The following is a 27,724-nucleotide window of genomic DNA, read 5'->3' as shown; positions in this document are numbered from 1 at the left end:
TGACTGTAGTCATGTTGTGTGTCTGTACCAAAAGAGTGTGTGTAAGGTTTACCGTGCAGTGCAGTGCGACTGGCTTTCTCATGCCAGACCAGCGCCATTTCTTTTCCTCTTATTCCTATTCCCTGGACACACAGTTCTAAAGGACACACAGTCCAAATCTCAACCAGGCTTAACTCCCCAGTTCTAAAGGGCACACAGTCCAAATCTCAACCAGGCTTAACTTCCCGTTCTAAAGGACATGCAGTCCAAATCTCAACAAGGCTTAACTCCCCAGTTCTAAAGGACACACAGTCCAAATCTCAACCAGGCTTAACTCCCCAGTTCTAAAGGACAAACAGTCTAAATCTCAACCAGCTTAACTCCCCAGTTCTAAAGGACACACAGTCCAAATCTCAACCAGGCTTAACTCCCCAGTTCTAAAGGACACACAGTCCAAATCTCAACCAGGCTTAACTCCCCAGTTCTAAAGGACACACAGTCCGACTGACTACACAGGCATTTTCTCCACTCGTTTCAACGAGTACCAAAGCTTGGTTTCAAGCTTACTTAGGCTTCTGATAATGAAATCAAAAGCAGAGTCTGTAAGTCAACTGATCTAAATTTCGTAGTTCATATTTGATTTTGGTTAGCGTAATTACAAATTATGAGCGGTTACTACTTATATAGCATTTAATCATTTATTTTTATTATTATTTATGCTTGTGATTTCTACGGATCCCAATTATGGGACGTTCAGAGTAGCAATGTTTTAAAATTAAATAATTCATGGAATGTTTCCATTCGAATTTTATTTAAAGGGAGTGACCGGCTATGTATGGTAGTTGAACTGAGTATGGAGTGTTGTGGAAAACTTAAAAACTCGGTGATGGTGATGGACCAAACCTCTGTAGAGTAAAAAAGTCTTTCGGATTCATTTGAGACATATTAAACTTTTTGAAGATCTGTAAATCCTGAGTTTAAGCACAAATTCGACGTTCAAAACTCCTACTTTGGGGGTGGATACGTTTTCAGAATTAGTTTTTTTTTAATTAATAAGTATCGACAACGAAAAATAAAGTAAAAATTATACAGTAATCTAATTTGATGGTTAGGAACATATTTCTCAAAAGAAATTTGTCAAAAAATCAATGCTAAAATCGATTATTTCGTTTTCATTATTATATTGAATTTCTTTTTTTCTTTGAATTTCTTCGCAGATTTCAAATTCTTCAAATGTCGTCTTTTCAATAATAATTCTAGAAAATCTGCGAAGAACTTTGTGAATAATGAGGAACCAGAATAATGAGAAAATAGAAACTAATAATTGAACAAGATTACTTATTTTTGATGATAAGGTTAATTTTTATTTTCTCAACATGTTCCTATACATGACGTCTGTAGTTTATTGTAGAACTTTTATTACATTTTATGTCTTCGGTATTTAATAATTTAAAAAAACTAATTCTGAAAACGTATCCACCCCCAAAGTAGGAGTTTTGAACGTCAAATTTGCGCTCAAACTCAGGATTTACAGATCTTTAAAATCCGAAAGAAGTTTTCCACAACACTGCATACTCAGTTCAACTACCTTACATAGCCGGTCACTCCCTTTAATATTCCCCGAAATACTCATAGTATACCTTATTGAGCCTATTTCTAGATGCTTGCACATTAAAACTTTATTATCGAGCAGATTTGTTGCCTTTTCTGAAAGAATGAGCAGCACAAATAAGTTAAGATTTACTTTATAATTTGTTTAAAAATGATCAACGAACAGTTTTATGTAAAAATCTGCAATTGCAGATGATTGTAATGTGTTAGTGCAACAATTTGTCTAAAATTTTTGTTAAACAAAATTTAACGTATTCAAAATTACCAGATGATCAGAATTTGAAAATGTCTCTCAATTATGAACTACTAGATCTAAGATCAAACAATTTCTCTGTTTACGATTTTAACTATCATATTTAATGATATAATTTGTTTTCAATGTACTGACTAACAAGTGATATTCCATATTTACTTATGTTCCTTGTTTAATTTATGTCATTGTCTTAATTTATTGTACCATTTTTTGTGTGCTAAATAAACTTAAATAATTTATGGGTATTACGAAGTTATATCTACCTACGAACATGTAATGGGTTTATCGTATTACAGGATTTGCGTAGTTATGAATTTGCGCAGTTATTATGTGAACGAATTAGGCCCCAAGTTTTACTACAATATGTCTAGAAAAATCTTTATTGTTAATAACATATTTATTTGAATAATATTCTTTAAATTATTTTGCCAGCAGTGAAACCTAAGAGAGGAGATTTCACAATACTTCGTACTGGCAAAATTAGAAGGGCTAAGGAACGGAGCTTTTGCCACAAACTCAAATTTTCTAATCCCGTTTTCTTTTAAACCTGATGGTATAAACCTTTGATATTTCAAACTTTGGCTCATAGTTTGAAATATTAAAGATCTACAACATTGGGTTGCATATGAATATGGGGATTTTAGTTTTGAGCTTGTGGCAAAAACTCATTTCCTTTATGCAACATTACTGATACGACTGTGTCACCTCACAGATCATCTAGTTTTTACGCACAGAAGTATGAGAAAATCAGATTTATTTGGTAACATATTACTGATACGACTTTGTCACCTCACAGATCATCTAGTTTTTACGCACAAAACTATGAGAAAATAAGATTTATGTGTTAACATATTGAAAATTCCACTCAATAACTTTATAAAATTCGTTATGATTGAATAGAGGAACACAAAAGAGGCGCGCCGCAGGCGAAACATTCTTTTGACCTGAAAAACTCAAAAAGGGTAAAAATGAATGACTAGATTTTTTACTCATCACATTGAATTAGGTTTTTGAGAAGCTATATTTGCATTAAAACAAAAAAAACTGGAGGTATAAGATGTATAGATATGAGTTTTGTATCACGAATAGCCAATACTTATTTTTAATACAGGGAAAGTAAAGGATGTATTGTTAATGCCTGTAAAGATCAAAAAGCTCAAATCTTCAGTTTTGCCAAAACTAAAAGTAGAAAAAACATCCTACAAGCTTGAGGATGAACTACAAACCTGACAATATTTTATATTTAATTTCAATTTTTATCCATGCTACTGTTTGCTGAATCTAATAACAGAAGGGACAAGTACAAGCTTCACAAAATACAAAAAAAAATTATTTTAAACCCTGTCATCTCACTATGATAGGATAGAAATAGAAAATCCTAAATGACTTATTTCAGAAAGCACCCAATTTTGCTTTAATTTGAAGGAAAAAATAATCCTTTACTCCAAAAAAATGTATACCAATTTTCTCCTTTTTTTCCTTCTTTCTTTCCTTTTCGTTTCTAATTCTTTTCACTTTTTCATATTTTTTTCATGTGCCCCTCCTAGCTACGGGTCTGCAAAAAATTCTAAAAAAGACTTATAATATTGTACCTATCTAACTTGCATATATGCATAGTAATGTTTCTTACTCAGTAATCAAAACTCAATTAATTTTCCTAATTCTAAATTTACATGCATATAACTATCCCAGCAATTTCTTTTTGTTATTAACTTGCTTTATGTTCCTATTATTGACTCTTGTTCCTAATTCATGCATATGTATGTTTTACGAATTACATTCCCAATTCTTTAATTTTTGTTCCTAATTCCTAGTTCTTTCATTTTTGTTCCTAACTTGTAACCTGCTTAATGTTCCTGTTCCTAACACTGTGTCCCTACACCCTAAATTCCTGTCCTAAATCTTTCATTTTTGTTCCTAATTCCTAACAATCCTTTTATTATTCCTTGGATTATGTATTTCATATATTGTTCTTATGTTCTTAGTGCACGCGAATGGAACTCATGGTTTTTTTGCTTGTTCCGAGATGGCTCAATAGCCAATGTTCCTGTTAAAGTTCCCATTTTTTCGTTCTTTTGTTCCTCTTTTGATGTTCCTAATGTAGTTCTTCCTTTTTTGTTCCTAACTCACCCAACCCAACCTCTGTGTTATTTTATAGTTCCCATTTTAAAAAAAACCTGGTTATTTTTTTGGACCTTGTTTCTAAAATCCTGAATTACTTACCCGTTTTTGTTCCTTGTTTTAAGTACGACATTCCTTCTTATCTATGATTTGATCACGGGCAGCCGTAGTACATTTGAATTTCCGAGCCGGGTCAACCTTTCCGGTCCCAGTTTGTACTGTACCTAGCTCTATGGACAGGACTAGCCGTGTAACGCTTCATATAGGTTGAATTTACTAAAGGGGCAGAGGTGCGTGTGATATACTAAGTTTTTTTTTTGTATTAATATCATATTTCCTTCAAATAACTTGAAAAATGGGTACAAACGATGAAATAAATTAGGAAAATTATTTTTAGCAAATTGGGAACATTTTTGGCCTCAAATTCTCAGGGGAGGGGGCAAAGGTACCCCCACCCCCCTTGCATCCGCCCTTGATGTTCTCTTCGCTCTTATATATGTGTGCATGTATATATGTTAGCTATAGCTGGCCTAACGGCTGGACCGAATGGGCTGAAATGCTGGATGCCCTGGGAGTAACATAGGCTAAAACAATTCCACATTTTTTTTCTTCAAAAATCGAAAATTTGTTATTCAAAATTTAAAATAAAAATTCCACGGGCAACGCCGGGGACTTCAACTAGTTATCAATATTTAAGTAAAAAAATTTAACAAAAATTTTTTAGGTTTTAATATAAAATATTCCGAACTATTGAGCATTAGAATTTTTACCAAAAAAAAAACATGCTTCAGGGCCTAAAGTGCTGTGTAAAACTATTATTTTAGTTTCAACACACAATAGTACAAATATTTTCCACTTCAAGTATAAATATATTTTTTTACGTATCCAATTGTATACAGAGTATTAGGGTTTCCACCGGAATTCCGGAACGATTTCCGGAACGATTTTTGTCCGTAAACCGGAAATTTCCGGGACGTTGTTCTGGAATTACGGAACGTTACAGAATTGTGTTCCGGAAAATTCCGGTTTACGGAACAATTGTTCCGGAATTTTCCGGAAAAAAGTTCCGGAAAACGTTGAATACATCTTAAACTTATGTAAAAGATAAAACTGGTAAGTAGTACTATCAACAGAATAATAGAATGTGCGCCTGGTGTAGCTGTATTTAAAATAATACTATAACTGTGAATTATCATGAAATAACATAAATCCTGACTGCCATGTCTCAAAATAATTTTATCCACAGAAAACTGTGGAAAGGAAGACGACATGTATAGCAATCCTTGAGTCTAATTAATGTTGTTACAAAGCAAATAGGTTAAATAGTAACTTATAAAATTACTTTTAAATTGGTCTGTATACAGTATAGTATTTACTACGTAATTGTCGTGTCTCACGTTCATTGAACTATTTAGAGTCATAATTCAAGTCGTCCATCCTATTCCAGAGTTTTCTGGTTCTCACTCTATTTATATACTTTGCTCGTCTGTTTGTTTGTCCGTTTGTATCCAATAAACGTCCAAACAGCTGAACCGACCGAGCCCAACATTTGTGAGGCAACTCACATGGTCCAAGGGAAAGTTTAAAACTAGTTAAAAATTTATGCGGGAAAAAACGTCGAAATTTATTATTTTTTTAAGTCACCAGTTTAAACCTAGTTTTTAGAAACTCTTATTTATATGGTTCATTTCATCCCATCTTGATCAAATACGGAGGGGGAGGGGGGGGGCATAAGCCTATCCGATGATCCTCTTGAAAAATAAAAACTAATTTGTCAAACAATATTGTGGGGAAAGTGAAAACTGTAACTGTAAAATAGTCATGATGAACTAAAGTGAAATATTTGTGAATATATAATTGTAGAACTAAATGCGTATTTAATGTTTGTCAACTAATAAGTTTTAACTTTTAATGTTTTAACATTGCTTTCTATGTCTAATATTGTGTTAGAATTTGCAGTTTACGAAATGAAAACTGGAAATTTTACGGTTTCCGTAACGTAAACCGGAAAAATTTCCGGTTTACGAAATGGAAACTGGAAATTTTACCGTTTCCATTTAATCCGGAATTATCCTGGAATTCCGGTTTACGCAACAAATTTCCGGATCATTCCATTTCCAAAATGGAATTTTTTTTCCGGAAAAATGGAAACCCTACAGAGTATTCTAGTGGCAGGGGGGGGGGTCTGTAGAATTAATAAGTTTTTTTTTATTTCTTTAAATAAGGTATACCGGGTCTGCAGGTAAATGATAAAGATTTCTCGATCAGACAAATGTTAAGTTGATACCGTTGTAGTTACTGGTTCCATATTTGCAGGCAATTTTCACGTTTTCGGATGTTTATATCGGAAATATATCGGATAAAATTAATTTGGTTGATAATTACCATTAAAATTTTAACCCAGATCCTTATAATGATGTTTATCAATTAAAAATATTTAATAACGTTACTCAGAAAATTGATGCTGTTTTTACAATTATCATTATTATTCATTATGAGGTGCAAGATTTAACAATTGTCGAAATTTAACCGGATGCTTTTAATTCATCACAATTTAATTAATCATCTCTATCTCATTGTTCAAGTCACAACCAAGGAGTATAAAATAGACGGGAGATATAACTAACGCGGACCGCCCTACCATATATGATTATTTATGCTTTGCAGACGGTACTTCATTTGAATGAGTAATATTTGTCTGATGAAACAATTACCGCGTATACAATAACCCATTCTGAATATTACTAAAAATGGAGTACCTATCTGCAAATCATGTTTAATCATATCTTAGGGCGGGCAGCGTAAGTTGAATCTCCCTTCTATTTCATACTCCTTGGTCACAACGGGAAGCTGAAGATGTGGCTGATAAAGAATGACTTTTATTTTAAAACATTCTAGTTTCTCAATACTTCAACTATTAAAGGGATTTTTTTCCGGGAGTTTTGTCTCAAACTTTTTAAAATCTTAATTTTTTAATCTTTGCAACTTGATGGTTTAAACTTTTAATACTTCAAACTTAGACGGTTTGATTTATCAGAATTCATAGTTTGAAATATTACTAGGTCTACATCATCGGGTTGCATAGATATAGAGATTAGAAGACCTTCCCCATGGGTTTACGTGTGTTGCCATATAAAATTTGAACCCGATCGGTTCAGTTAGCAGTATTGACGTTGATTGGACACAGGTCACAGACAGACAAAGCAAAAAGAGTTTGAGATTGTTTTATTGTATTCAAAGTAAACATTATATATTTATTTAATATACATGCTTTATTAAGGGTTAGATGAAACTGTAATCTAAAAAATTAAGAAAATAAATCCACAAATATTTTTTTCAAACTTTTTTTTTTTTTTTTACAATGTATACAAAGAGAAAATGTTTATAATTGAAATATAAGATGGGCCCTAAAAGCCTAGTATGTTAAAAATGTAAATTAAAAAAGAAAAAGTATTACTTTTAAGAAGATTACAAATCAAACTTTAAAAAATATATCTATATACATGCTTTGCTTGTCTGTTTGGGTGTTTGTTTGTGTCCAATAAACGTCAAAACGGCCCATCGGGCCCAAATTTTGTGTGGGACTTCACATCAGGAAAGTTATAGATGATCAAATGTTCAAAAATTTGCCTCCATCAAAATTCGATTTTCATTAAATGTTGAAAATCTCCGATTTTTTTTATAAAATCCGCAAATTTTGGTTTTTGTTTTCGTGTTTGTACAATTTATACAAAGAGAAAATATTCACTGTTGAAATACGCCCTTAAAGCCTAGTATGTCTAAATATGTAGTTTCTGATATGATTTCCTATATGTAAATAACTACAATATCTTCCTGACTGCTACTAAAGAAAAAGGGAGGTTTAGATAAAAATAGACCTCGCAAGTATTTAAATATCTAAATTAACATAAAATATTGTCTATACACTACAGTTCCTTGAATTTTTAGTTGCATTGTTATATATATATTTATAAATATATATAGGGTTTGTTTCATGTTTGAAAGTAACCAAGCTACGCCTTTCTAACCCAGGACACTATCAGTGGTCAGTTCCTGACTTCAATTCAGTGTTTATACATATGGATTCCATGGATCAAAGGGAGGGAGAGGGGCTGTAGCGCCTGGACCACCCTCTATCCACGAATTGGGGAGGACATCCCCCCTGATTTTTTTTTGGGGTGAAACAAGAGGGAGGGAGGGATCAGTTTTAATTAAATTCCCCTGATTAGATCAAAACTAGAGAGAGGGAGGGATCAGCTTTTATTAAATTCCCTTAATTAGATCAAAACTAGAGAGAGGGAGGGATCAATTTTAATTAGATGCCCTTATTAGATTAAAACTAGAGGGAGGGAGGGATCAGTTTTAATTAGATGTCCGGCCTTATTTAGATCAAAACTAGAGAGAGGGAGGGATCAGTTTTAATTACTAATTAGATCAAAACTAGAGAGAGGGAGGGATCAGTTTTAATTAGATGTCCGGCCTTATTTAGATCAAAACTAGAGAGAGGGAGGGATCAGTTTTAATTAAATGCCCTTAATTAGATCAAATCTAGAGAAAAGGAGGGATCAGTTTTAATTAGATGTCCTTAATTAGATCAAAACTAGAGAGAGGAAGGGATCAATTTTAATTAAATGCCCTTAATCAGATCAAAACTAGGGAGAGGGAGGGATCAGTTTTAATTAAATGCCCTTAATTAGATCAAAACTAGAGAGAGGGAGGGATCAGCTTTAATTAAATTCCCTTAATTAGATCAAAACTAGAGAGAGGGAGGGATCAGTTTAAATTGAATGCCCTTAATTAGATCAAAACTAGAGAAAGGGAGGGATCAGCTTTAATTAAATTCCCTTAATTAGATCAAAACTAGAGAGAGGGAGGGATCAATTTTAATTAGACGCCCTTATTAGATCAAAACTAGAGAGAGGGAGGGATCAGTTTTAATTAAGTTCCCCTAATTAGATCAAAATGCCCCGAACTGATTAAAATGCCTCAAATTCAGTCAAATTAGTCTAAAGTAAAGTTGAGAGGGAAACATGGCATAAAAATGACGAAAATACCTTTAAAAAATCCAAGGGTTATTTTGTGTAAATGAGTGAATATACATTTTCGGCACACTCCACCATTGGCACATAATTATTCAATGCCCCCCCCCCCCCTTCACAATAAGCTATACCATGGGGGGAGGGGTAGTTTATGAAGAAGGGAGGAAATGGGAGCAGTGCAGAGGAGTAAATGTTTCTATTATTTATTATTTGTTTAGATTGAATTACTAAGCAATCTGAAAATAATCTACGAGTATGACGCACATTATAGTCTTATAGACTAATCTTTTATTTTCAGTTTTTTATAACAAATTTGATATATTTATGATACCAAAGAGGAGGGGCTGGGGGGGACATTTTGTTAATAATGTGTGACTTTTCGTTGCCGTACTGTAACATAATTTCTTTTATTTCAGAAGAAAAGTAGGAAAATCATTAGAAAATGTAAGTATTAAAATGCATGACATTAAAAAGTTAATTATGTGATTAAAATAAACCAAAAAATTAGTTGAAATTACTTGCAATTCTTGCAGTAATTTGTTTTGTTTCAAGAAAAATCTTGTGCAATTTAAAAATAGTAAATTTTTTTTTTTTTAAAGAATTATAAAATTATATGGTACATGATGTCAGCAGAGTATACGTACCTGTCTAAATATGTCAGTGTTTTTAAAACGTTTTTGTTTTGTTTTGTTTTTTTAGTTTATGTAAATAATGTAAAACGCAATATACTTGTAAATACGCATCTCAAACACTGTATGTTACATGTAATACGCGTCAAATAACCAGTTCTTTAGCGAATTCTACATATCCATTTTTTATAACATTTGTTACAATTTTCAGAAAGACTTTAAAGTTAATATGAAAAAGTAAAAATTGGATTTTAACGTGATTTGTTCCACTTCCCCTTTTACTTTTGAATTTTCAGAATAACTCCATTTCGAATGGCTGTTTACGTAATTTTTTATTTGCAACAAATAAAAATAAAATTAGAAGCAATCGATATCGATCAATCCAACATCAGGCTATGCCCACTTTCATTTTTCGCGAAGTTGGGCTTTTGCAGGGACCTAGAAAAGCTATATGACCAATTTAAAACAGAGGAATGGATGAATAAATTGAATCTTTGCCACAAAATCCAATTTTCTAATTCCTATTTCTATTCAACCTGATGGAATTCATAGTTTTAAATATTTATCTGTCTATTGCATTTTGTTGCAAAGATTTAGGGATTAGAAAAGACTCAATTCATTTGCAGGGCACTACCTGGTATGAGAGGGTATGGACGGGATGATAACTGGGGAGGGGGAAGGAACAGCAGCTATGGAAGGTAATTTATATATATGAGAGGGTATGGACGGGATGATAACTGGGGAGGGGGTTTAAATGAATAAATAAAAATAATATTTTTTCGTGCATTTTTAAAATTTAACAAAAATCTAAAAATTTTGGACACACATTTTTGTAATGAGCATCTATATAAACAAGCAAAGTGTCATAAAATCCTGATTTATAGATATTTATGTATACATTCTGATGCTCTGCATTTATAAGTTATGATCATAGCTGTTGCTCTCGTAATAATTTCAATGAAAAACTACAGTTTTTAATTTGATTAATGTAAAAACTTCTTCCAAATAATCTAAATTGAAACTTCAAATTTCTAAATATCTACATTGTTTCATGTTTTATAAAAGAATAATGAGAAATTTTTCTTTTCCAACATTTCTTAGAATTCATTTATTTCAAAGACAAATCTATTTAATTTTATAAAACACAGAAAGACGGATTATTTTTCTTTTTCTTTACAATTGGCTTCAAGGGCACCATATTTTTTGGTTGTAATTTTATAACACTAAATTTAGCAGAATTTTCTGCAGTTAAATTAGTGCATCTAAAAATATAATAAATGTCATAATTTAATTCTGTGCAACATTTTTCAACTTAAACCATCTCTTGAGTAACATTGCGTGAGTTGTTGGCCCAATTGATGTTTACGGGCACAAGCAAACAGACAAACAACCAGTCAAGCAAAGCATGTATATAAATAGATTACTTATTGGATTGTCTCATACCTCTTGTAAAAGTTTTATCAACTTAATGTTAAGGTATCTTCAATCATTTACAATATCATCTTTTAAACTTTTTATAAAAATGACATGGGCGGATTTCTGAAATCAAGAAATCAAAAATGCTTTTTACCAAAAAGGGGCAATGTAGTCGTTGCCAATCAATCAATCAATCACTAATGACCATTTTTACTTTTAGTCCCCCCATGAAGTTCTGTAAACTAGGGCTGGGCAACTTTCGTTAACAAACGGCAATTTTTGAAAATTAACGGGAGATTATCTGATTAAAAAACTTATTTGGAAAACGTCAACGGTGTCGATAACGATTTCTAAAATATCTTCCGTTAACGTTGTCTAAAAGATTGAGATTGTTAACTCACAGTAACTTTTAAAAAGAACGAAAATACCGTTTTTACTGAATGGAACGTTCAGTTTTTTTTAAGTTAAAAAAGAATGGATGAATAAAAAGTTGGTATTTAGAACGATTTCAGCTGACTTTTAACGAACGGTTTAAAATTGTCTGAATGTGCCCAGCCCTACTGTAAGCCTCCTATCTGAGATGAAAGTTATGAATTTTTAGGAACAAGACATCTAATGCTGACTACGGGGTTGGTTATGGTGGTGCGCAAACAGATGGGTTTAATCGGACGCGGAATCAAGAGGCGCTCACCAACAATACGCAGCCTGGAGACCCAGCTATAGGTACAAACACTTTTTTGATCCAGAGGTCAGCACTCTACTTTAAATGAACCGAATTTACAATGCACTTGAATAAAAAAAAGTCAAATGTATTGAATTGAAATAAAATTCAATTTTAACCTTCATTTTTGTTATTAATTTGAATATTTCTTATGTTGTTTATGTATTGAATTGTATAACTTTCTTATTACTTCAGGTCTAAAGCTAGACAATCAAAATTCATTATAAAAAGCGTTTTGCTGAAACGTTTGACCAGTAAAGTTGAACATTTGCTAGCTCGCAGGAATATTTTTGAGCGATATATTTCAGGTTTATGCACTGTCTAACCTAGTACTTTGACATCAAAAGAATTTATAGTCGAATGAAATGATTAAATGAAGCTCTCTAAAACTGTTTTCGCAGATTCAAAGCTATTTATTTAGTTTTACAAGTACTGAGATTTAGGTATAGTTAAACCCAGGGGCGTACGAGAGCATTTGTGTAGGGGCACATTTTGCGCGCACAGCAACCAACAAATTTGTTGTGCCCCCCCTTAAAAAACCCTTTTTTGAAAAAATATTGATACCATTTTAACTATGTAAACTATTCGATCATATAAACACTTCCAAATTACAAGTGTTAATAAATTTTTTTAAGCAATTTTCTTAAATGAACTCATCAGACACTTCCTATTAATACTGCGGTGTAAGCTTCAATGGATGAAGAATAGAGATGGAAACGTTACTTTAAAAATATCTATATTTTCATTGGATCGATACATATTGTATTATAAATAATGATATCAAATATATATTTACACTGAAGGCAGTATTGATTAAAGTATTTTTAACGAAACAGTTTTAGTTAAGGGCAAAATTGAGATTTTAAAGTATTTTTTCTATACGATGTAATTATACTTAAATGGAATACATGCGTAACTTCAAGTGCCCTTCCATTTATAGAGTGGCATGTCCGATGCACATTTGAAGCCTTCATTACTCTATCGTTTCTGAAGCAAGAAATGCATGAGTCACTTTTGTAAAGAAACCACAAATACATAAAATCAGTTTTCAAAATGGGAAACATGGATATTGCAATACTTGATCAGACAAAGCTTTGAATGTCTGTAGTCACTTTAAACCTCTTAGTTGATTCTGTATTAATTAAAATGCTTAATAGATTTGTGAACTTTGAAGAAATCCAATGTAGAATGTAGATTGCCTGATAAAAGAAATGCAAGCAGATGTAATATTAGAAGAGCCCCCCATGGGTACCCTCCCTCAGGGGGGGGGGGGCGGGGGCCTGCCTCCCCTTGGACGCCCCTGGAAACCTATTGAAAAATTGTCAAGACGAAATTTTATAAATTCTTTTGATGTCTCCGAAATACCGGGATAAACAGTTGTGATCCTAACGTTAAAAGCTCTCTCTTAACAACTAAATATTTGGACAATAGACTCCTGACTTGCCAGTGTTACAGGCATTCGGTTTCTTCTATTTGAAATCATACTCGTTTTGGTTAATATTTTAACAATCTTTAAAGTTACGGATTTATTTGTTTAAAACTTTTTATTCAAAAAGTATATGCCGACAAAAATTAATTTAAGAAAGAAGGCTGAAAAATTGTGTTAATAGGAGAAATTGTGATCAAAAATCATAGCTTTCTGGAATATTGACAGAACCATTAAATGCACCTGAATAGCGTCTTAACAACTAAATATTTGGACAAAAGCTTCTTGACGACTAAATATTTGGACAATAGCGTCTTAACAACTAAATATTTGGACAATAGCGTCTTAATAACTAAACATTTGGACAATAGCGTCTTAACAACTAAATATTTGGACAATAGCTTCTTAACAACTAAATATTTGGACAATAGCTTCCTAACAACTAAATATTTGGACAATAGCTTCTTAACAACTAAATATTTGGACAATAGCTTCCTAACAACTAAATATTTGGACAATAGCGTCTTAATAACTAAATATTTGGACAATAGCGTCTTAACAACTAAATATTTGGACAATAGCTTCTTAACAACTAAATATTTGGACAATAGCTTCCTAACAACTAAATATTTGGACAATAGCTTCCTAACAACTAAATATTTGGACAATAGCTTCCTAACAACTAAATATTTGGACAAAAGCTTCTTAACAACTAAATATTTGAAGAATAGCTTCCTATAACAACTAAATATTTGGACAATAGCTTCCTAACAACTAAATATTTGGACAATAGCTTCTTAACAACTAAATATTTGGACAATAGCTTCTTAACAACTAAATATTTGGACAATAGCTTCATAACAACTAAATATTTGGACAATAGCTTCTTAACAACTAAACATTTGGACAATAGCTTCTTAACAACTAAACATTTGGACAATAGCTTCTTAACAACTAAAAATTTGGACAATTACATCTGAACAACTAAACATTTGGACAATAGCTTCTTAACAACTAAATATTTGGACAATAGCTTCCTGACAACTAAATATTCTGACAATAGCGTCTTAATAACTAAATATTTGGACACTTAACAACTAAATATTTGGACAATACCCGGGTAGAATCTTAGAGTCTGAAACCTAGTCTTAGACGCCGGGCCGACCTCCTCAGACCCTCTGTTTTTGTTAACAGCTAAATATTTGGACAATAGCTTCCTAACAACTAAATATTTGGATAATAGCGTCTTAACAACTAAATATTTGGACAATAGCTTCTTAACAACTAAACATTGGACAATAGCTTCTGAACAACTAAATATTTGGACAATAGCTTCCTGACAACTAAATATTCTGACAATAGCGTCTTAATAACTAAATATTTGGACACTTAACAACTAAATATTTGGACAATAGCTTCTTAACAACTAAATATTTGGACAATAGCTTCTTAACAACTAAATATTTGGACAATAGCTTCCTAACAACTAAATATTTGGACAATAGCTTCCTAACAACTAAATATTTGGACAATAGCGTCTTAACAACTAAATATTTGGACAATAGTTTCTTAACAACTAATTATATTTGGACAATAGCTTCTTAACAACTAAACATTTGGACACTTAACAACTAAATATTTGGACAATAGCTTCTTGACAACTAAATATTTGGACAATAGCTTCCTATCAACTAAATATTTGGATAATAGCGTCTTAACAACTAAATATTTGGACAATAGCTTCTTAACAACTAATTATATTTGCACAATAGCTTCTTAACAACTAAACATTTGGACACTTAACAACTAAATAATTGGACAATATCTTCTTAAAAACTAAATTTTTGGACAATAGCTTCTTAACAACTAAATATTTAGACAATAGCTTCTTAACAACTAAATATTTGGACAATAGCGTCTTAACAACTAAATATTTGGACAAAGCTTCCTAACAACTAAATATTTGGACAATAGCTTCTTAACAATTAATTATATTTGGACAATAGCTTCTTAACAACTAAACATTTGGACACTTAACAACTAAATATTTGGACAATTACATCTCAACAACTAAAAACAAATGGTTAACAGTTTATACGTAAATTTATGTTCTAAATATAACTTAGATTGGGAAGTAAAATCAAGGACCAATTCACTTTAAATTTGACTCTCTCTTAGAAATTGATGAAATCAGAAAACAATCTTTTAGGTCGGAAAGTGGATAATATGGATCAACGACTGAATAAGCATGAGAGCGGTCAGCGAGCAATCCTAGAGCAAATGATGAAAATGCAACAGGATTTTAAGGTACAGGGTGTACCAATATAAACAGGATTTTAAGGTACAGGGTGTACCAATATAAACAGGATTTTAAGGTACAGGGTGTACCAATATAAACAGGATTTTAGGGTACAGGGTGTACCAATATAAACGGGATTTTAAGGTACAGGGTGTACCAATATTAATAGGATTTTAAGGTACAAGGTGTCCCAATATAAACAGGATTTTAAGGTACAGGGTGTACCAATATAAACAGGATTTTAAGGTACAGGGTGAACCGATATAAACAGGATTTTAAGGTACAGGGTTTACCGATATAAACAGGATTTTAATGTACAGGGTGTCCCAATATAAATAGGATTTTAAGGTACAGGGTGTCACAATATAAACAGGATTTTAATGTACAGAGTGTACCAATATAAACAGGATTTTAAGGAACAGGGTGTCCCAATATAAACAGGATTTTAAGGTACAGAGAGTACCGATATAAACAGGATTTTAAGGTACAGGGTGTACCAATATAAACGGGATTTTAAGATACAGGGTGTCACAATATAAACAGGATTTTAATGTACAGGGTGTACCAATATAAACGGGATTTTAAGGTACAGGGTGTCACAATATAAACAGGATTTTAAGGTACAGGGTGTACTTATATAAATAGGATTTCAAGGTACAGGGTGTACCAATATAACCGGGATTTTAAGGTACAGGGTGTACCAATATAAATCGGATTTTAAGGTACAAGGTGTCCCAATATAAACAGGATTTTCAGGTACAGGGTGTATCAATATAAACAGAATTTTAAGTTACAGGGTGTACCAATATAAACGGGATTTTAAGGTACAGGGTGTCCCAATATAAACGGGATTTTAAGGTACAGGGTGTACCAATATAAATAGGATTTTAAGGTACAAGGTGTCCCAATATAAACAGGATTTTAAGGTACAGGGTGTACCAATATAAACAGAATTTTTAGGTACAGGGTGTCTCAATAAAAACAAAATTTCAAGGTACAGGGCGTCCCAATAAAATAGTATTTTGAAGATACAGGTTGACCCAATATATACTGGATTTCAAGGTACCGGGTGTCTCAGTATAAACAGGATTTAAAGGTACCGGGTGTCCCAATTTAAACAGGATTTCAAAGAACAGGGTGTCCCAATGAAACAGGATTTCAAGGTACAGGTAATGTCCATCTATAAAAATGGTTTCTAGGTACAGGGTGTATCAATTCATCTTATAATTCAAGAATCTATGCTATCCAACATTATGCTCTTTATTTTGTTTTCATAAGTTACAAAAATTTAGACAATATCTGTTCTAATTCAGAATTTAAAAGAAGTACAAATTTCTTCATTTTTTTCCCGATTTATCTTTGTCCGTTGTGCGTCATTTTTCGGAAAAAGCTAAAGTTGTAATATCTGTTTGTCTGGGTGTTTGTTTGTTTGTTTGTTCGATCATAACTCAGGAACCCCAGGGCCGATTTGCCTACAATTTTGAGTGGGAAGTCTGGACGAATCACAAGAATGTTATTACCCTAGTTTTCAGATTCTAAGTTGAGTGGGTCGACTTCATTAGCGATAGTTTAGTTCCCTGGAAAAATCGACTAAGTGCGGGTAAACTGCGGGATTTCCTATGAGTAACCTGCAGCGCCGGGTTTCCAAGCTTGTATAATTTAAATTTGGTTCGACATAATCTTTATGTTTTTCTAGATAAGTTAATCATGAAAGTGTTTGAATCAATAAAGAGTGGATTACACGAAAAAAAAACTTTAAGCAAATTAAAATTTGCTGTTTCTCTTAACTTGAAAGTTAAAACTAAGTCTTTTATTAGAGTATAAATGTAGAAATATATTTTTATTGTCATGATAAAAAATTTAAATTATTTTCTTTTCACGTATTTTCATTCAGGGTTTTCAATAGACTAGATCAGAGAATAGCTGAATAAGTTTAATTAATCGTAAAAATGTTAAAGTATTCATTTCTATAAATATCCCACGGAACTTGTATAGAACGTGATTTCTTTAACACTGGCACACATTATTAAACCTAGATTTGTTTTAAAGAAAAGGGAGGGGGGGGTGGGTAGCCAAATTGTACAGCTGGCTTCTAACTGAACTTAGTACTGGGTTATTATGAGTATCACCATTTTTTGTATGCACTGTAAAAACAAACCGCACTGTTAGAACAAGCCGCACGATTTTGAGTTTGGAAAAAAATTATCATCATTGGAGTACTATGGAGACCCCAATGAACGTCTCGTTTTAAAGAGGACATCTGTAAAAGAGATGTTAACAATTATATAACGTAATAGTCATGTTTTTGCATGTTTCGTTTCAAAAATAAGAAAGGTTTGGATATTGTATGTTACGTCAACATAAAGTTTACGTTTTAAGAGCTCATACCTAGAGTTAACGTTAAATGTTTAACATTACAGGAACTCAAACCTAACGTTAACATTTTACGGTAACTTAAGGCTGAGTGTTACATTATCTAAATTATAACGTAGCATAACGTTAAGAAAGTATTAAATTTCAGTTTGATCCTTAACCTAACGGTTTTTTGCTGCTACTTGTTTCATCATTGAGTTTAATCATCATAAATCTTCTAAAGCCTAAAAATGATGTGAATAAGTTTACAGAGTATAGGAAAAAATGTATTTACTATGTAAAAATAGGACAAATAATGGTTGATTCTAATGAATCGAAGAAAGCTGAAGCTCTTTGGCAGACCCTCCCCCTTTACTCCGCCTATTCCTTTCGATTCTTCGTGGACACTCACTCCATTTTGGTTTTAGTCTTGCAAACCTTATTTTCCGCTCCCTCGATCTTGTGTGTAAGCCTCATGGCCTTATAAGTTGACCTGAGTTTTAAATAGAGAGTTTAACGGCGGCGGGAATTTTCCACTCGTTGAAAGCATGATTTCTGGATGGCATCTTTTAACGAACAGACTCTGAATACATTATACACGAGGGTTCTTGTCATCCTCCCCACTTTCTGTCCGACCTATAGCTATATACAAAAGAGCTAATAAGCTGTCATGCGAATAGGCCGGACTACTACCTACCCGAGCTTAGCTCCGGGTCCATATGAGGACTGAAGGGGTCGCATCAATGTAGAACTATCTGCGCTTAGCTCTGGGTCTGTATTAGAGCTTAAGGGGTTACATCCTTATTCCGGGCTATTGTGCTCATACAGGTTACAGTTGAAACAGGAATTGACCCGCTCAAAGTTTGAGGTATATTGATTAAGGAGTTCATGAGTTTTGATCGGACATACAAACAAACAGAGATTACTACTTTATACGTAGCATATATTGAATATTTCAGCTTGAGTTAAAGAAAAGTGAACAAGCTGTCAATGAGGAGAAAAGTCAACGAATGAGATTGGAAACGGCCATTCAAGGTTTTTAGTTTATATTTAACATTAAACAATTTATATTTAACATTAAACAATTTTAAATGGATTTTTTTAAATATCCTGTGGTGGTAATACAGGGTGTCCCAATAAACATGGGTATTCAGTGACGAATTCGATATCGTCATTTAAAATAATTCTTTGATTTAGTATAGTGATACCTACTGAGAAAGCTATAATCTATAAAAGTTTTGTCTGCTATGTTCACATTTTGTTTGTTTATTTTTTGACTGCATACGGTTTTACTTAGTAAAATAATAAAATTGCAGTATACAAACAGATTAAACTTGTCCGTCTTCACTGTTCATCTTGCGGAGACATTATAGACACATCTTTACAGTCTTTTACTCTTTTCATAAAATAAACTCTAGCAGACATAAAAATATTATGGCTTTTGAAGTTAGGTATTACAATGCTAATTCATAACAAAGACGATATTGAATTCGTCACAGAATTCCCATGTTTTTTGGGACACCCTGTATCATGCAAAAAACCTTAAATTAAGGGATCACAAACTTATCTTAAACTTCAAAAGTGTCCTCATAGGATATAAAAATTTTAACCCCCTCCCCCCCCCCCAGAATATTCCAGGGGTGAACAATTGCTTCAAAGAATACTCCACCCTGTTCAGTTGCCGCCCCTGCACCTGGAATATTTTTGTTTTTGATGTTTTTAAATATTGTAAGTTTTTTTAGCTTTCAAGGGGCTCCTTAAAAATATGGTAATATCTACAACGTAATTTCGCGAAATGTTGTAATGATTATGCGTAATTACCAAAACTTCAATTTTGCAAAATTACACCCTAGTTTTGTGTAATTTCTACAAGGTAATTTCGCAAAATTTTGGAATAATTACGCGTAAATAGTGGAATTTTGATTTCGCGAAATTACGCCGCGATTTTGCGTAATTTTATTAGTTCAAATTTGACCTCATTTGTTGTGAGAGCCAAAATGTTACAAAATACAAATTAATGCAAATTTATGTTAAACAATATTTTTTATTTAACATTTTAGACCTTGCAGTTTTTTTTGAAAAATCTAAAGCTAACGAGTATTTTCAGCACATTTCAAACCAGACAATTGAAGATTTTGTGGATTTCCTATTATTATTTGTGATTTTCTAAAATGTTAAAGGTACCGCTGGACGATTAGCTGATATAGATGACAGGCTGAGAAGAGTAGAAGATTCTTCAAGAGAAAACAAGAATGCTCTTTCACAGCTTATATCCCATACACAGGTAAAATCTTCAGAAATTTCCCTTGAGCTTCCGTCACCCCCCGCCATTATCTATCTATCTTAACCTGAGAAATTGTGGGTGGGGTCCAGAGTTGACTTATTAATTCAGACCATAGATTGAATGAGCTGTTCTTTCTTTCAAAATATAAAAAAAACTTTTAACCTCAGAGTTGGAAATTTATGAATAGAGTAGGTGTTTAGATTAGATTTGTCTGGCTGGATCAACTACTGGTTTGAGAGATATTCAGATCGAACCATAATTCAAGGATTTAAAAACATTTTTTTTAAGAATATCGAGAGAGCAGTTAATCTGTCTCAGCAAGATATTTTGACTAAAAAAGATCAGCAAGCTACAAAAATAGCGGTAAGAAAATATTCTTTTTTATCCAATTCCTTTATTAGATTGAGTTATTTTCTACAGCTTTTCTATACGGTTTACATGTGAACGACTAGAAGCTTAAAAGGGAAAATATTCTGTATAGCGTAAATTTACGTGACCCTCTATTCTAAGATGGCAATTTGCGCGATTTACAAAATTACGATTAAAAGTCTTATCTGATAAAGTATAATGAAATAAAATATATATCAATACTGTTCTGTTGTCTTATTTACAGCATTTTGATATCCAGCCAATAGGATTTCACATCTTATACTTGAAATTTTATCAGGAGTAGGGTTTCCAGCGAAAAGGTAATCGATTTGCGAAAAAAATTTCGCCAAAAATTTTGTTTTTCGTTCGCTCGCAAAAAATTTGAAAATTCCCCCCTTTTTCGCGAAATTTCGCTGAAATCTGTTTCGCACACATTTCGCGAAAAAAAACAAAATTTTTTTTTTTTTTTTTATCAAAATTAAACTTTTTTAGGTTTATTGGACGTTTTCAAAAAACTGCAAAAAAAATCATTTCTGACACCCCTAGGCTTAGTACGTCAATATAATTCACCAAAACCATACTGCAGTCCTTCAATTATCATACAGGGAAATTTTCATCTTTCTAAACATCCCAACGAATGATTTGACAGGTTCTTTCGCAAAAAAGTTTGCGAAATATGAATCAAAAATGTTTGCAATTTTACGCAAAAGTTTTCGTTCGCTGGAAACCCTAATCAGGAGTGGTGATAGGTTAAACGGTTTTTAATAGGTCGACCATAACGATAGAGTATTCTAACAGAGTGTTATTTTCAGGAACTTGGATTGAAACTGAATCAAGTTCAGCAGAACAAAGAGACGTTAGAGAAGACTTGCTACTTGATTCGAGATGAGGTAAACGAGGGGGGTAGGGTAAACCAGAGGTAAACAAGGGGGGTAGGGTAAACCAGAGGTAAACGAGGGGGGTAGGGCAAACCAGAGGTAAACGAGGGGGGGAGGGCAATCCGCATTATTTCTCAATCCGAGCCTCATAATTCTCTTCTGATGGAGTCCGAAATGATGATGATTTTCAGATAAAAGGTTGTTCTGTTAATTTTAAGTCGCGTTTTACATGTCGCTGTAATTGCTGAATCACTACATATATTTATATTGCTTGTCTGTTTGTTAATATCAAAATGTTTTCCCAAATTAAACAATTAGGCAAGCAACGCTTTTCATTTTTAATATTTTTGAATATCCAACATTGTAAATAGAAAAATCCATAACTTTGAGATCTACAAAGAGAAAATGTCGCCTAGAATATATTTTGTTTAGGTTAGAGAACTAGATGGTAAAGTTGACACTCTTCAGCTAGAAGTTCAGGATTTTCAAGGGGCAGTTAAACTCCAGGGAGCTATGATGGACAAGTTTCAAAGTTCAAGGTGAACAAACAAAAATGTAAAAATATATCTTCGGTCAGAGCACTGCAGATTACTGCAGAACACGTTTCAGCTTATTTGAGGTTGATATTCTTAAAGTATTCAAAAAACCGGCGAAAATCGTTGATTGTTATAATGGTTAATTGAAGAATTACTTAAAATTAATTTAATAATGATGAACGATCCCTTTATATTTTTTTATTCTTTTTTAGGCTTGGAAAACCTGAAGATGGAGAGAAGGGAGGAAGAAATGAGTTTTGTTAAACCATGAATTTAATTCATTTCATTTGTATTCGGTTCATGCGGTTCAATGAGGGGAGGAAGGGCAGATTTATCATTTCTTTACGTCTGAGCCACATTATCCAAATTTATTCATCTGAGCCATCTTTTAATGCTCATCCTTGTGATTTAATTCATTAGTCAGTGAAATTTTTTTTTTTAAATCAAGTCGGTAATGCATTGCATAAAAATTGTCATAAGAATTGTCATAATTTCAGTTCAAGTACTGGGCTGACTTTTAAGCATGATAGAGAATGCTGTAGAGTACACATTTAGACCATATAAGGAAAAACGGGACAGCCCCTTCTAGGCAGAATGCGTATTACGTACGCACAAGAGATTTAAGTTTCCCAAATGGCAGCATACACCTTGGTTAAAACTTAAGCTCTGATGAAACTTAAAATGAATTGGAAAAAACTTTGAATGTGACTCCACGGTGAAGTCCAGTTAACTTCATGAACCGGGCCGACATCTAACCAGCTAGAGCGAGCTGATGAACCAGGCCGACATCTAACCAGCTAGAGCGAGCTGTACTACAGTACACATAAAGATTTTACCAGTACAGTATACCAATTGAACCAGCCCCTTCCAGGGAAATTCTAGTGGCTCGGAGGAAAAAAGTTCAGAAATTGTGACTCACTTGCTCCCCTCGATTTAGACGGTGTAGATTTTCTAGACGCCTGGATTGTCTAACACTAACTATACAGTATACACCCACCTTCAAAACTGACGGAAAACTGGAAAAATCTAGAAAATGCCAGATCTTCACTGCCGCGTAATTTTAAGTTTTAATGAGCAAAAATATATTTAAAACAAGATTGAATCAACCCTTACATATTTCCGTTTAAAAAATGAATTTTTGTGTTTTACTTAAACTAACTTCAACTGGGTGTAAACAGGAAGGGAGAATGACAGAAACTCAAAGAGCAATGCTGGAAGCTAAAATAATGCAGGTAAGTATACGTCCAATGTGTAATATAAACTTTTTATTTTGATAAAAACTAAAATTTATAAATAATGTTCAGTGTCAGCAGACAATCTTGGATTTATCTTCTAAACTCAACCAAGAGAAGAGAGAGAGGGATATCGACCTAGATGAGGTATTTAAACGAAGTCTAAGCGTAATTTCAAGTGACCTCTAATGCAAAGATGAGAATGCCTGATTCACAAGGGTACCCTTGAAACATTTATCTGACCAATAATGTGGAAGATGTCGTCGGTTTTCCATAGCAATTGGATTTTTCTTCCGCGCCCTTGATAATTCTGTATTCCCTCGCAATTCCGCACAATTCAAGCGCAATTCCGCGCAACAGAATTCTGATAGGAAACCCTAGTTCTAATAATTCATATTTGTTTTCTTGCAGTAGAAATGCTAAAGTTGATTTTGTAGAGAGCCCACAATTAAAAACAATCAGTTTTCAAAATTATGAAAGATTATTATTATCTAATTCATCTTTGCGAGATTGCTAATTGAAATTACGCTTTCAATCCCTTTAAAGAGAATGATCAAAATTTAGAAAATAATGGATATCATAATCAAGAAGGTAATAAAAGGGATTTATTTATGTTCAGAAAATAAGGGATTAAAGAAGTATTTTTAGGGTTGTGAAGTTTTAAGAATGTAAAAGAATTGCGAGTTTATGCATATATATTGAAAATAGAATTAAACTCCGTCATAGAAATATCAATTTTGAGTCGCGCATAGAAATACCTAGCTTGGGAAACCAGCTTTTCCTGGATTCTAAACTTTCTCTAAAAAATTCAACATACTTAATTTCGAATTTTTAACTCAAAATCAGAATTTTTAACCCAAGCTCAGAATTTTTAACCCAAGCTTAGAATGTTTAACCCAAGCTCAGAATTTTAACCCAAGCACAGAATTTTTAACCCAAGCTCAGAATTTTAACCCAAGCTCAGAATTTTTAACCCAAGCTTAGAATGTTTAACCCAAGCTCAGAATTTTAACCCAAGCACAGAATTTTTAACCCAAGCTCAGAATTTTAACCCAAGCTCAGAATTTTTAAACCAAGCTCAGAATTTTTAATCCAAGCTCCGAATTGTTAACCCAAGTTTAGAATATTCTTGTGGTTCTAACGAGTTGGTCAATTAAAATTTGATGCAAATCGGTCAATGGGTTCATGAGTTATGCTTATACGAAGTAATTATTTTCTATAAACTCTTACAAGAACTCTTACTAAATTTAGGGAACAAACTTTTAAGATGTTTTAACGATATGTAATTCTAAAACAGTTTTATAACCACAATCATAAACAAGTTTTATATCTTTAATTGAGAAATACAAACTAACCATTGCGTTGCTATACACAAAGTTTTCTAAGTTTATTGATTTTTTTACTGGAAAAGTTCTGAATCATTAATTTATCTCAGAGAAAAGTTTGAAGAATTATTTTTTCTCTGATTTGAATTCTAAAATACACTAAAAATTAATTAATTGTCAAGTGACCCTCCCTATGAGGAACAGTATCGCCGATTCACAAGGGTATCCTTGAATTCTTGTTCTGATCAAGGATTCACAAGGGTACCCTTGAATTCTTATTCTAATCAAGGATTCACAAGGGTACCCTTGAATTCTTGTTCTTATCAAGGATTCACAAGGGTACCCTTGAATTCTTATTCTGATCAAGGATTCACAAGGGTACCCTTGAATTCTTATTCTGATCAAGGATTTATAAGGGTACCTTTGAATTCTTGCAGTTCTGATCAAGGATTCACAAGGGTACCCTTGAATTCTTGTTTTGATCAAGGATTCACAAGGGTACCCTTGAATTCTTGTTCTGATCAAAGATTCACAAGGGTACCTTTGAATTCTTGTTCTTATCAAGGATTCACAAGGGTACCCTTGAATTCTTGTTCTGATCAAGGATTCACAAGGGTACCCTTGAATTCTTATTCTGATCAAGGATTTACAAGGGTACCTTTGAATTCTTGCAGTTCTGATCAAGGATTCACAAGGGTACCCTTGAATTCTTGTTTTGATCAAGGATTCACAAGGGTACCCTTGAATTCTTGTTCTGATCAAGGATTTACAAGGGTACCCTTGAATTCTTGTTCTTATCAAGGATTCACAAGGGTACCCTTGAATTCTTGTTCTGATCAAGGATTCACAAGGGTACCTTTGAATTCTTGCAGTTCTGATCAAGGATTCACAAGGGTACCCTTGAATTCTTGTTTTGATCAAGGATTCACAAGGTTACCCTTGAATACTTATTCTGATCAAGGATCATGGAGTTATATTTCTTTAGCTTAAAATCTAATGCCAGGAAATTCTAACTGAAATCACCCTTTAATAAATTCTCATCCAGAAAAATATTAATATTTTCATCCTGGATAATCAGACAAAGGTTTGCATTGTACAGTAGTAAATCTAACGTGCCACTTTACACATCAACTTGAAATTAACTTTTTTTGAAGATATGACACGTATTCTAAATGACAGAAGGGGGAGGAGGGGGAGGGGCGGGTAGTAATATTTTCTTTACAGCTGTAAAGTTGTATTGTGACACAATATCACATTAAAAATGAGCAGCGTTTTATTTTAAACTCCTAAAAACCAAACTTTGATTTTCTGTTCTGCCTATTTTTCATAATTTCAAATGTGCAAGATTTTAGTTTTACTGGTTAGTCACGTTTTAAATTTTAAATAACGTCAATATTTTGAAAACTTCGGTTGAAGTAATAATTGAGATTAAACTTTAGATCCTAGGAGATAATTAATATCTTTCAAATATATACTTTTACGTGGAAATTTAGAAATACTTAAAAAATTTGAATTTTGAAAAAAAAATCGATAAAATACACAAATATGCAAATATATATATGAGCGAAGAGATTTATTATATAGACTAGCTTGGGAACCCAGCTTTATCTGGAAACTAAGTTTTCCCTGTTAAAGTCAACTTACTCAACTTAGAATTTTGAAAGTATGTCACCCCCGGGGTACTCATGGGTTCCCTAAAAAGCGAACATAAAAAAATCTTTTCTTTCATATATACATATACACAATATATATATATAAATATATATATTTGTAGATATAAATATGTTAGCTATAGCTGGCCAAACGGCTGAACCGGCTGATAATATTTGAAAGAACCCATGGGTAACCTCGAAGTAAAATAGACTAACAAATTAATATAAATAGATTTTTTTTCAAAAATCGAATTTTTTCTTTTGAAAATTCAAAAATAAAAGTTCCACGGGCAACGCAGGGCACTTTAGCTAGTATATACTTATGATAGTATAGATAATTTATAATTTAGGTGAATTCCCGTATTACTGGTCTGGTTTCCGATTTGTCTGACCGGGATAGGAAGCGAGAAGCGGAAACACGAGAACAGGTTGGAAATTAGAAAAATAATAAATTACAAATTCATAAATTAATAAACTTACCAAATCACAGAACTTCATAAATAGAAAATTACATAATTTTAGATCTATAGATTTTAAAATTTTAAAAATTAAAATTCACCAAGTTTTGGAATTCATAATTTAAAAAATTACAGAATTGTAAAATTACAAAACTACAGATATACAAAATCCCGGGGCCCCATAGAACAGAATTTCAGAATATCAAATTTACAGAAGTAGAAAATTATAAGCAAAAACAAATCTTTTAAGACTGTCAATCTTTATTAATTGATCTAATTTAAATAAAGAAAACATTTTTTCTAGCGAATTAAAATAAAACATAAACTATTGTTTTTAAATCTAAAAACTAAAATAAATAAATTCTAGATATTTTAAAGGATCTCGCTAACAACCCGTAACAAAATGGTTTAAAAAACCCCTTTTACTTAAGGTATTTCATTTTTAAACATTTTTTGACTTCACATATGTTTCCGAAACATTGAACAGATTTGGTTTCATTTCAGTTTAATTTGGCTTCATCAGGAAAATATTACTCCCACTCTGAAACCTAAAATCCTAATATGAACATATATTTATATATTTATTCATGAAAGTGTTAGCTATACTATAGTACGGTAAAATTGGGATTCTATTTGTAACAATTTCGATGCTTTTTGTCAGATGTTTCGTGTATTTTAACTTTGTTTTTCCCTAGAATAATTTTTTTATATATAATGTTGTTTGCGCTTTCCGGACACCTCAGCCTAACCCTGGGAAAGCTTTTTGGATCCTCAAAATTATAAAATTTGGGTCAAAAAATGTGCAAAAAAATATTGAAATCGCGAACTTTTTTGTTGTTGTTTTATATTGTACAAGAAAAGATGCCCCCTGAAAGCTTAGTACAATATATATATACTAAGCTTTCTATTAGTATATATAAATATAGTTTTGTGTCACAATTTAGAGGTGCATTACTTGGTGTTTCCTGACGCTTAATTTTCAGCCCGAGAAATGAAGTTTATGGGTCAACCTTGAAAAAAGGACATATCACTCATTAGATGAAAAATTTGAAAGATTTCAACCTAGGGCTGAAAATTCTATATCAAATCATGAAAGGTCATTGATCGTTAATTTTTCCAATTATTTTACATAATTTTTTATAAA

The 27,724-nt window shown here is 32.5% G+C and overlaps 1 protein-coding gene across 1 annotated transcript in view; it reads left to right on the top strand.

The window, feature by feature from the left end:
* Positions 1-9,379: 9,379 nt before the first annotated feature.
* The window catches only part of LOC111716266 (CAP-Gly domain-containing linker protein 1), a 39,353-nt gene continuing 21,008 nt past the window's right edge, over positions 9,380-27,724 (top strand). Inside the window, exons 1-13 of the mRNA XM_023491704.1 lie at positions 9,380-9,447; positions 10,259-10,330; positions 11,650-11,771; positions 15,405-15,502; positions 18,806-18,881; positions 20,027-20,130; positions 20,419-20,493; positions 21,312-21,389; positions 21,810-21,916; positions 22,126-22,153; positions 23,092-23,145; positions 23,218-23,292; positions 26,473-26,550. Of these exons, the coding sequence (XP_023347472.1) occupies positions 9,446-9,447; positions 10,259-10,330; positions 11,650-11,771; positions 15,405-15,502; positions 18,806-18,881; positions 20,027-20,130; positions 20,419-20,493; positions 21,312-21,389; positions 21,810-21,916; positions 22,126-22,153; positions 23,092-23,145; positions 23,218-23,292; positions 26,473-26,550 (969 nt within the window). The 5' untranslated portion in view covers positions 9,380-9,445. The remainder of the gene's footprint in view (positions 9,448-10,258; positions 10,331-11,649; positions 11,772-15,404; positions 15,503-18,805; positions 18,882-20,026; positions 20,131-20,418; positions 20,494-21,311; positions 21,390-21,809; positions 21,917-22,125; positions 22,154-23,091; positions 23,146-23,217; positions 23,293-26,472; positions 26,551-27,724) is intronic.

The sequence above is a fragment of the Eurytemora carolleeae genome, unplaced genomic scaffold (assembly GCF_000591075.1).
Source record: "Eurytemora carolleeae unplaced genomic scaffold, Eaff_2.0 scaffold24, whole genome shotgun sequence".
Classification (NCBI taxonomy): Eukaryota; Metazoa; Arthropoda; class Copepoda; order Calanoida; family Temoridae; genus Eurytemora; species Eurytemora carolleeae.
Note: the sequence above shows the minus strand (reverse complement) of the source record. Positions and strands in the feature narration are given on the sequence as shown.